Genomic DNA, 11785 nt, shown 5'->3' with positions numbered 1-11785 from the left:
GTACTCTCGCGCAATTATATGAAAATCACTATTATGTGAAGGCATATTTTCACGTTTCCTTGTTTGGTCTGGCATACAGTGTTTGACTTGCCTTTTAAGCACTTATGTCATCTCAGATCAAGAGACACTGAAGTGCATTGTTGCCATGTAGTTGTATTTAGTGGATGATCTATAGTGTTTTGTGGTAGATTACAAAACATGGAATTACAATAAAATGTTCTGCAAAGCATTTTTTTCGATTTGTGTGTGTTTTTTATGTGGTCTTTATCTTATTAAAATGCTAAAAAAACGAATAGTGAGTTAGAAATGGCACTGAGCATTGTTTTGCTCTTTTCAATTCACGTAAGGCACTCAGTGGCCTTTCCTAGGTTTTTTATTTAGCATATTGAAATATGACAGTGATAAAATTGACCTTCGTTCTAAATTAATAGTTAAAAATTACGGAGAATTTTTTAATTTTTTTATTGGACACTGGTTTTATTACCAATGTAGTTTTTGCTTTTCAGTAGGTAGCCGTTTAATGTTTTGAGTGCATGTGTGTTCTAAGGACAGTAAAGGATATTTCCCTTCTGATGTTGCTTTTCTGCAGTCGTCTCTCACAGCATCACACTCTAAAATTAGCTGAGAACACTGAGCTCTGACCTGGTCTTCCTATCTCAAAACAAGAGTATTGGCAAATTTACAGATATTATATATTTTTATATTATAACCTGCTTTTGAGTTTGTTATTGCTTCAGAACCAACTAAATACTTACTATTTTAAACTATATACTTAACCACTGTATATTTATGAAGTACAGAACATGAAACTGTCCTTCTGTTTATAGCAGGAAGTCTGTTTAATTCATGAGCACACGGAACAGTGTGACACTGAATTTTCTTGTTGGGTTGTGCAGGTCCTTCCCGGTAAATATTTACAAATGGACGAAAACAGAGGCAGGGTTGTTGTGACTTTTAGTTGAACACTGATGTTCAGCCAATAGAGCAAGAGCGCGGAAGGGAAGGGAAAGACCCAAAAGCTGTGTATTATCCATATTTCTCCCAGTGATATAATCAGTCCACCGCTTTTGAGGATTGTCAGCTGTGGCCATGGCCCAATCTTGGCTTCTCATTTTGGTGATGTCTTTCACCCTTCTCCAGTTTGGACGTAGTAGTGCCTCCCGCACCAAGAAAGCTGTTTCAGGACAGAGAGGTACTGTACTAGACTTTTTATGTCAGAGCTAGAATGTGTATGTTTGTCTCTGAAATGTCCTTTATTAACTTTATAAACAGCTAAGCCACCAGCACTATACTGTAAAATAACAGTTTATCTCTGTAAAAATACATGTCCACCCCCTTTTCTTGTAAATTTGCTATCTTTTTCTGTAATTTTAAGATGTTTTACAAATACGTGATTTGTTTACATTATGTGGAAAACTGCAAAAAACATTTCTTTAAAAATAAACTCTTAAAAATAAAGGTGCTTAAAAGGTTCTTCACATTGATGCCATAGAAGAACCATTTTTGATTCCTCAAAGAACCATATCTTTCTTACTTTTGTATAATCTGAGGAGCCTTTTTTCGCCACAAAGAACCTTTTGTGAAACAGAACGGTTCTTCAAATGTTAAAGGTTTTTATGGAACCAAAAGGTTCTTATGGCATCAAAGAACCTTTTTGAAGCACCTTCTTTTTTAAGGTGTAAATGTTTTTTATAGTGTTTATGCTTGATGCAAACCATTTATGCAACATTTACAAAATCATGTAATGAAAGATTTGCATCATGCTATGCGTTTTAATTTGATCTTCTCGGATGTTCAACTGTTACAGAAGATGATGACATCAGAACACAGATTGACAAACTTTGGCAGGAAATCAACTCCTTAAAAGAGATGCAGGCACTTCAAACGGGTAGATGAAAATATTATTGTATATGAATAAAAAGCTATACATTATTATTTTAGACATCTTCATTAAATGAGAAAATACTTCACGGATCACTGTTTTATGTGCACATGTTTTTGGAGACTCCACATTACATGTAGATATTAAAATAACTGGGCAGAAGTTGATTTAGGACATGCACATTTTTATAACACAAGATAACCAAAATTTGTTACCTCTCATATACTTTTTTACATTATGATTTTTGCTGTTAAATATCCTTAAAATGGTAAGCTACACAAGTGTACAGGAAATGACATTTGACTTAAAACAGTTAAGACGTTTCATCTTGTAATTGTAACAAAAGGAGATTCACAAGACCATAGGCAGCCCTTATGATGTTCTTAAAACTTTCTATAAAAGAAAACAACTATACGGAGTAAACTAATTATTGTTTGTACCTTTTCAGTTTGCCTGCGTGGGATCAAAGCCCACAGGAAGTGTTACCTGCTTTCTGAGCAGACCAAGCATTACCATGAGGCTAATGAGGACTGCATCGCACAGGGAGGAACCCTGGCCATTCCCCGAAACATCAACGAAAATGATGAACTGAGAGACTACGCCAAACGCAGTTCACCTGGGTCCAAAGATTTCTGGATAGGCATAACAGACATAGTTAAGGAAGGCCAGTATGTAGACATTAACAGCCAACCTATCACTTTCTTCCACTGGGATCGCTCTAAGAAAGAACCCACTGGGGGAAAGAGAGAGAGCTGTGTTGCACTCTCCTTGGCAGCCCATGGAAAATGGCACGATGAGGTTTGTCGCAGCCAAAAGAAATATATCTGTGAATACCTGATTCCATGATGAGCATGACATATGCCGTTAAGATGGTGCTTTAGGATGTCACTGAAGCCAGTCATTAAAATTTAAACAGTAGGAATATGTGTCTTCTTTATTCACTGGAATGACAAAAGAAACTATTTGTAATTGATCTTATGATGTTAAACATGTTTACAGAATGGAAATAACAAGGTATGCTTTTAATTATATAAATAATCGTTGGTGAATTCAGGTAATGTGGGACATTTTTTTAATATTGGTATTAGATCAACACATTAGACTTTTCTGAAATCCCTATGATGTTTTCTAACCACAGCAGGGGCCGGTTGTTCACAAGTAATCTGATTGGATCAAATCTTAAAAATGAGTTGTTCAAAAGAAAAAAATGGATTGAGAATTTGATTAGATCACAAAATCCAATCTAAGTTTTGATCTGGATCAAGTTGTCAGTTTGCACTCTAAAAAATGCTGGGTTATTTGTTTAACCCAACAGCTGGGTTGAGCCTGTTGGGTCATTTTGTTGGGTTATTTTCTTAGTGTTGGGTCATTTTTTGAATAACCCAAACGCTGGGTTAGCAGTCGGGTCCAATTGAGTAACAGTTGAGAGAGTAAACCCCTCCCACTCCTCGACGCATCAGACAAACTCTACCTTCGCGGGCATTTTGATTCACCTCATCTCGAAAAGTTGTTATTCGGAGAAGAAAAGGTATGTTTTACGAGTTTTTAATGTATAAAACTATTACTGTACAAAAAAAATGCAAAAGTATACAAAATTCGGCTGTTCGCATTAGGTTTGAAAGTAACGTTACAATCTAGCTTCGTTAGCTTTGTATAGCTAGTCTGTAACGTTATGCCCACGTTGTTCTTACAGCTTTTTAATCATTTAAACTTCATTTTTGGTGAACATTTCCCTTTGAAATTTCTGACTCGTATGAGTCATTTAGTTCAGTAACGCATCTTGATATTAGTTTAAGGTCGACACGAGAGAGCGTCGTGTAAAAAGCAAACATCCAGCAATTTTTTTATTTTAAATACCGCTAATGTTCGGTGAGGGAACTTAGTTTAAATAGTCTTTTAGACGAGAATGTAGTTGTTAAGATCACAAATACGTGATTTATATATAAACATAACGCCTCTTTGAGATTGTGTTAAGATGCTGTCGGAGGTGTGAGCTTCAGGCTGTCAGCGGTCGTGGCTCCGTGGAGAGCAGCTCTATCTCGGCCATTGCCTCGGGAGTAGCCGCTCTTATAACGTTAGTGGTTAACAATGCGATATAATTAATTTTGGGTATATGAGACGAACAATTGTTGCTCTTTTTAGACTTCTACTTATTCCCGAGTGTGTCGAATTAGTTAAGAGTTGTGTTAACGTTTATAATATTATTTTTTAAAGGTGAACTGTGTAAGTAACAGAGACCACTATTGGCGTAGTTTGAAATTGCAACCTAAAGCTCCGCCACCATCCTCTCCCTTCTATTAGAGTAGCTACGGTTGCCGTCACAGGACAAAAGGGTTCAATAAATGATAGCGGCCACTATCGGTGGTGTTGATAATTGCAATCGACATCTCACAGGCGAACAACACACTGAAGTTACGGACACAGGACAGAGATGTCGTCGTCTGAGACAGCAGAGAGTAACCTTTGCAAATCAAGTGACGAGGTTTATTTACAAAGAAAAACAAATTAATTAAATTGACTTAATTCATTATTTACTCTAATCGTTATAGTGAAAATTATTGTTACTTGGATAACATTGTATCAGTGATGTATTCGCTTATTTTGCATAGCATTTTTTGGCACGGTAACTTGGTTCGTAACATACAGCCTATTTAAACCGCTTGCTAATGCTAAAGTAAGGCATCACCCCAATTGATCAATTGTATCTTCTCAAATCTTCGTTGACACTGTATTACTGATAAACTATGCAACGTGGAAGTTTGGATTTTATCCTATCAATTATTAAATTACACATTTGTATGCACAGAAGCTAAGCAGTATTATAATATAGTTTACACCCGATGTATGCAAATTATGATTGTAAAAATGATTTCTAACTTGATTTGCACACGGCCATGCAAAAAGGAATTATAGTACAATAACAAAGTGCTAAAAACAAGAAAAACTCACTTGATGCTCATGCTCATCTATTAGCTAAAGCTATCAAACAAACACTTCACTTATATAGCGGAAATTAGACAAACTTACCGGTCCAGCAGAAAGCTTGCAACTTCGGCGTCGCTTAGCAAACCCTTTTCCTGCTTCAGTGCCCTCCATTTGGGAAAAGCCATTCCGATGTTTATTCGGGTTTTCTGCCGTTTTCTGTCTCGACTTCGCCTTGCTGCGTCGTATTTTCTCTTTTTTGAACGAACAGATTGACGCTCTAACGGCTCTTGTGCGGAGTATGTGTGGTCCGCCATTAGCGCACATTTTGCTTCTTACTGCAACAAAGAACCGTTTATATTTCTACAAAAAAACACGACAAGTAAATGCTGTTATTGTTCTTCCTCTTCTTCTGCTAATCCTTCTATGTAGTCGCTTTGAAGCTGCCCCAAAAAACAGCCGAAGAAGAAGAACATATTCTCGCGCATCCTTCGTTTTACGAAACGCGCTCAGTTTGTCCGTGTAGTGCTACTATAGAAACATGGCTGTGCACATTAATAAATTACATGTAAGGGTGTGCCCGCGGTGTATAAACATAAAATGGCTCATTGTAAGGTAATATAAACATTTCGTTTCATTTTGTAAGGTATTTCTTCACCACTCACAACATAGTTTTGTGTTATATATTACATTTAGGTGAATAAATCCTTCAAAATCCTACACATTGTACCTTTAACCCAGCCAGTTGGGTTAAATCTTTGACCCAACATGCTGGGTTGTTTTATTTAAATCAACTTTTGCTTAAAAATTACATTGCTGGTTTAAAACAAACCAGAAATGTTTCAAAATAATAATAACAAAATCACAGAGAAATACTCGAGGCATCAGTAAGAATCAAAAGTTTTATTAAGGATCAGAATGCAAGACAAAAGGAATTCATAAAAACATGCAATATGTTATGCTCAATGAACAATAAAATGGCATATAAAACACTTTGATGAAATGTATGTTTATACATATTTAAGGAAAATTTACTTCAATAAATTACATTAGTTTAGATTTTAACATATACATTTAACAAGGTTATTAAAGTGGCACAAGTAAAATGCTTTAGGGCAATTCCAGCGTTATGGATGCGACATAAAAACACTATAAAAAGTATTTTACTAAACCCTTGTTGATAGAACCGCATTTATATGATAAAATATCAGTCTATGCACAAGTTTTCTATAAAAAAAGAAATAAACAAGCGTTATGGATGTGAAAAAGGGACACCGTAACTTTCCTCTGCATATAAACTCACAAAACATTTTAAAGAGCGTTAGTTCTTTCGGTTTCAGCACTGCTTAACCTGACATATCCATGGAGCAGTCTTACTAAAGAGGATTCTTTTCCTGGGAGTTGTAGACAACAGTGTGGCGTGCACTTTTGGAAGTGGATGTTCAGCAGGAGGGTTTCTTTATCAATTTGTTCATCTATAAAGAGAAAAAGAGACAAGGGAAGAATGTAAGGAAACTGGCCTACCCAGAGCACAATGGATTATAACAAACATATAAAGAAGTACATTAACATTTTACCTAAATAATGTTTACCTTTAAGCCTGTTATGAAAATATCCAAGTTCCAGTTGACTTTCTCTTGAATAGAATGATCCATTAATATTAGCTGTTATTCTGCACGCTGTCAGTGGGGGGAAAAAAGAAGAGTGGGATATAGTACAGAAAGTGAAATACAGTCTTAAAGGTACAATGTGTAGGATTTTGAAGGATTTATTCACCTAAATGTAATATATAATACAAAACTATGTTGTGAGTGGTGAAGAAATACCTTACAAAATGAAACGAAATGTTTATATTACCTTACAATGAGCCATTTTATGTTTATACACCGCGGGCACACCCTTACATGTAATTTATTAATGTGCACAGCCATGTTTCTATAGTAGCACTACACGGACAAACTGAGCGCGTTTCGTAAAACGAAGGATGCGCGAGAATATGTTCTTCTTCTTCGGCTGTTTTTTGGGGCAGCTTCAAAGCGACTACATAGAAGGATTAGCAGAAGAAGAGGAAGAACAATAACAGCATTTACTTGTCGTGTTTTTTTGTAGAAATATAAACGGTTCTTTGTTGCAGTAAGAAGCAAAATGTGCGCTAATGGCGGACCACACATACTCCGCACAAGAGCCGTTAGAGCGTCAATCTGTTCGTTCAAAAAAGAGAAAATACGACGCAGCAAGGCGAAGTACAGAAAACGGCAGAAAACCCGAATAAACATCGGAATGGCTTTTCCCAAATGGAGGGCACTGAAGCAGGAAAAGGGTTTGCTAAGCGACGCCGAAGTTGCAAGCTTTCTGCTGGACCGGTAAGTTTGTCTAATTTCCGCTATATAAGTGAAGTGTTTGTTTGATAGCTTTAGCTAATAGATGAGCATGAGCATCAAGTGAGTTTTTCTTGTTTTTAGCACTTTGTTATTGTACTATAATTCCTTTTTGCATGGCCGTGTGCAAATCAAGTTAGAAATCATTTTTACAATCATAATTTGCATACATCGGGTGTAAACTATATTATAATACTGCTTAGCTTCTGTGCATACAAATGTGTAATTTAATAATTGATAGGATAAAATCCAAACTTCCACGTTGCATAGTTTATCAGTAATACAGTGTCAACGAAGATTTGAGAAGATACAATTGATCAATTGGGGTGATGCCTTACTTTAGCATTAGCAAGCGGTTTAAATAGGCTGTATGTTACGAACCAAGTTACCGTGCCAAAAAATGCTATGCAAAATAAGCGAATACATCACTGATACAATGTTATACAAGTAACAATAATTTTCACTATAACGATTAGAGTAAATAATGAATTAAGTCAATTGAATTAATTTGTTTTTCTTTGTAAATAAACCTCGTCACTTGATTTGCAAAGGTTACTCTCTGCTGTCTCAGACGACGACATCTCTGTCCTGTGTCCGTAACTTCAGTGTGTTGTTCGCCTGTGAGATGTCGATTGCAATTATCAACACCACCGATAGTGGCCGCTATCATTTATTGAACCCTTTTGTCCTGTGACGGCAACCGTAGCTACTCTAATAGAAGGGAGAGGATGGTGGCGGAGCTTTAGGTTGCAATTTCAAACTACGCCAATAGTGGTCTCTGTTACTTACACAGTTCACCTTTAAAATAACCCAACGCTGGGTTTGTCCATATTTGACCCAACGTTGGGTTACCAAAATAACCCAAATTGGGTTGTTTTAACCCAGCCTTTTTTTAGAGTGTGTATGTTCGCTTATAGAGCTTTTCTGCTGCATGCCCGACGCTATCATTTCTTACACGTGTTTTACTGAATACATTGTAATCGAAGGGTTCGGTACCCTGGTGCCCACCTGAGTTCGCGTGACAGCTTTAAATTAGCAGCTTTTCATGTAAACCGTTCTCCGTTCCGAACTAAACGGCAACCTAAGGGGGGCCTCACCAAAAGAGCACCCCAGGGGCCCCTGACTACCTTAATCCGCCCCTGGTCGCATTGGTCATGAGTATTTGTATATTGTGTTTAATCTGTCCAATATAAATATATATATATATATATATATATATATATAACAGTTCAAGAAAGTAACTTTAAGGGTTAAGTGACAAAGTGAGAAGCTATGTGTAATAACATTTTTTAACAAGGCAATCCCTAAGAAAATGTGGTTTTAGACGTAAAGAAAACATTCATTCAGCAGCTAAACACAATAGGAAACCTATACATATACACAATTATTAAACAATGCCCTCTACTGGTTAATGGGTGTAAACTGTAAATTAAAATGAAGCGACGTTTCAGATTATAAATCAAAATTAAAAAGTTAAAGCCAGTATATAGAGTTTAAGAGTACTTACTGAATTGTTAAATAACACTGTTAAAAGTGCTACACAATGAAATATAGCTGAACATTGTTTGGCTTTGTATAAACAGAGTGTAAAAATATAATTATTATATAATTATTAGAATGATTGACGTGATGATATCTAGTGGCCATCCGTTTATTAAAATAAAAACTCAAAAAGACATTATTTCGAGACAATTGAAGAAAGTGAGGATTTATTAAACAATTTCACATAACCCCCAAGTGACGCATTTTAGAAAGAGGATAAATGAGTATACTGTAGCTTCTAAACAGAACAGGAACATCCCTGGAAATAGTTTATTAATACTTTAGTTCACAGAGTTTGGTTAATGTAAACAGGATTAGAAATGTGTACTATTCTTTCACTTTTGTCCGTCAATAATTGCATTTTATATCTGCTGATTAGGTTTATTAAATCAGCTTAAGACACATATTTTCCAATTTGTAGCACAATGAAACAAAGATTTTCTTCTATCCTGATGAATCATTAAAGAAACAATTGTACAGTTAGAATTGTGGTAAAATAATCAATGTTGTTTTGGCAGAAAAATTGTGATTGTTTAACAAGCTTCATCACTTTCTTCTTGATTTTTATCCAGTATATGAGAATAATGGAATGCCCGTCACTCCTAAACCAGTAACCTGTGGTGAGAATAAAGGATATTATATGTCTCAGTCATGATGTCACCCCACAATGTCACCTTGTCAGTTATGTTACCTTAAATATTCAGTCATGATGTCCCTCCACGATGACGTAACCGCCTGGCTTTCGCACCACAGATCCTACATGTTTGATGTTTCTCTGTGAAAGTAAAAAGATACAATGCCATTTTCACAGGAGTTTTTATGTCATAAAACACTGACAAACTTTCTGATGCCTCAGGGCAGGTGGGTAACGACTAAGGTTCCATTGAGCAAGGCACCTTACCTCTTCTTGCTCCCCAGGTGCTGCAGTGATCGCTGCCCACTGCTCTGTGTGTATGTGTGTTCACAACTTGCTGTGCATGTGATCACTACTCACTGGATGGATTAAATGCAGAGATCACATTTCGGGCATGGGTCATCATATCTTAAAAAAAAGGTCACTTTTTCTCTCTCTTGAATTACAGTCCTTCATGTGCATTACGCTCTCAGGCGTCCTGTCAGTTGGTAATACCTAGAATTTCAAAATCAAGTGCAGGTGGTAGATCCTTTTCCTACCTAGCACCTAAACTTTGGAACGGTCTTCCCTGCACTGTCCTGGAGGCAGACACATTCTGTCAGTTAGGCGCATCTTTTTAATCTTCCATACACAACACTTCCATGATATAAATCCTTTGAGGGTTTAGACATTAGTTAGATCAACCGGAACCTGGAACGCTTCAAACAACAACTGGTCTACTTGTTACATCAAAGAGTTCAGAACAGAACTCTCTCTCAGATGTCATGCCTCATTGTTCCAAGGTTACCACATCGGGCAGTTCATGGCCGGACCTGGGGAGAATGGGAAGCCGGGACCTGAAAAGAGCTGAGATGATAGAGCTGGATAAAGAAAGACGCGGCGACTTGACACGTCTTCACTACAAAATGACAAATGCTTTTAGATTATTAATCCATCCATCCATTTTCTACCGCTTATCCGAACTACCTCGGGTCACGGGGAGCCTGCGCCTATCTCAGGAGTCATCGGGCATCAAGGCAGGATACACCCTGGATGGAGTGCCAACCCATCGCAGGGCACACACACTCACTCATTCACTCACGCACTCACACCCTACGGACAATTTTTCCAGAGATACCAATCAACCTACCATGCATGTCTTTGGACCAGGGGAGGAAACCGGAGTACCCGGAGGAAACCCCCGAGGCACGGGGAGAACATGCAAACTCCACACACACAAGTCGGAGGCGGGAATCGAACCCCCAACCCTGGAGGTGTGAGGCGAACGTGCTAACCACTAAACCACCGTGCCCCCCCTAGATTATTAATGATAATCTTAAATCTTTAATTTACCTTATTACAAATTGTATTTATTTTTATTTAGCCTTGTTGTGTTTTGCAGAGGCTGCTGCTTTTGCCAGAGGGGAACTGGAATCCCCTGGTTGGGCATGGGTTCTCCTGAGTTTTGCCACCGTTGTATACTGCTTTTGCACTATTTGCCTGGCAGGGTGGGCTGCTCTAGAATTTTTTAAGTTTTACTTAATTAATATTGCAAATAAGAATGTATAGTCTGTTTAATATTTGACATGTGTTTCTCTCTCCTTTATCTTAAATGTGTGCATTTCACTGCACATGTGTGTACGCGTGTGTCTGTGTGTGCATGCTTGTCTGTGTGTGCGCGTCCGTGTGTGCATTTGTATGTGTGTGTCTATGTCACAGTGTGATAGTACTAGTGCATATTGTTTGTGTGGAGTATTTTGTATGTGGGTGTGTCTGTCTTCTGTGTGTTCACCTTTTCTTGTTTTTACATGTATAACTAAATGTTTTTTTTGCTTATAGTCAATGTTTCTCATGTACAACTGCTACGTAACAAGAAAATGGTAAAAAGCGCTATAAAAAACTTGACCATGTCACTGACCTTGGGTGCAGGTCATGCAATACTCAGGGGAGCTTCTTGATTGACAAGTGCCCGCCCCTTTCTGTGGAATCACCACATAAAGTCTTCAAAAAGAACATAAAGAATGGCCATCTCATCTGCCGTAGTTCAACTCATGCGTCATCACAACCGGGTGTTCTCAGGGGAACGTGTCCAGGCGCTCAAGGGGGGCGTGTCCCGGCGTGTTCAAGTGGAAGAGTGACGTCAATGCGTAAAATATATATATAGGCCTAAATAAAAATAAGAGATGGAAAAAGTACTAAACAAAAATTATGACAGAAAGTATAAACATGTTATTGCTTTAAACTTTAAACAAATAAAACTAAAATGGAAACGAAATTGAAACTTTCTACATGTTTATCTACTTGGATGATCATTTGATCAATAAAAGTATTTTATCACAAACTACCAGATAAAGACCAGAGGAGAGTAGCCTTATTAAAAATACAATCACCCATTATCCAAAAAGTTATAACTTGACTGTGATATGATCAGATTGTACTAAAATATGT

General features: G+C 37.3%; 1 protein-coding gene and 1 long non-coding RNA gene across 3 annotated transcripts; one reads left to right on the top strand and one right to left on the bottom strand.

Annotated features, from left to right (window-relative positions):
* Positions 1–971: 971 nt before the first annotated feature.
* On the top strand, positions 972–2950 carry clec3a (C-type lectin domain family 3, member A). 2 transcript variants are annotated; one of them, XM_056757086.1, is made up of 3 exons: positions 972–1192; positions 1811–1888; positions 2331–2950. In XM_056757086.1, exons 1-3 carry the CDS (start codon positions 1090–1092, stop codon positions 2726–2728), a joined length of 579 nt encoding a protein of 192 aa, XP_056613064.1. In that variant the 5' UTR covers positions 972–1089; the 3' UTR covers positions 2729–2950. The 2 variants fall into 2 exon arrangements, with proteins under 2 accessions (XP_056613064.1, XP_056613057.1); XM_056757079.1 differs by having other exon boundaries at positions 1808–1888.
* Positions 2951–8978: 6028 nt separating this feature from the next.
* LOC130425531 (uncharacterized) lies at positions 8979–11503 on the bottom strand. The gene is made up of 3 exons (XR_008907078.1): positions 9626–11503; positions 9416–9499; positions 8979–9339 (listed from the first exon to the last, which is right to left on the bottom strand). It is a non-coding gene; the product is annotated as an uncharacterized LOC130425531 (long non-coding RNA).
* Between the last annotated feature and the right edge of the window lie 282 nt (positions 11504–11785).

This window comes from Triplophysa dalaica, chromosome 1 (assembly GCF_015846415.1).
Source record: "Triplophysa dalaica isolate WHDGS20190420 chromosome 1, ASM1584641v1, whole genome shotgun sequence".
NCBI lineage: Eukaryota > Metazoa > Chordata > Actinopteri > Cypriniformes > Nemacheilidae > Triplophysa > Triplophysa dalaica.
This window is presented reverse-complemented; position numbering and strand designations above follow the sequence as displayed.

Coding starts and splice junctions, on each gene's coding strand:
- clec3a (XM_056757079.1), top strand. CDS start 1,090: ATGGCCCAATCTTGGCTTCTCATTTTGGTGATGTCTTTCACCCTTCTC. Junction 1,193..1,807: donor AGCTGTTTCAGGACAGAGAG/GTACTGTACTAG, acceptor CAACTGTTACAG/AAGATGATGACATCAGAACA. Junction 1,889..2,330: donor GATGCAGGCACTTCAAACGG/GTAGATGAAAAT, acceptor GTACCTTTTCAG/TTTGCCTGCGTGGGATCAAA.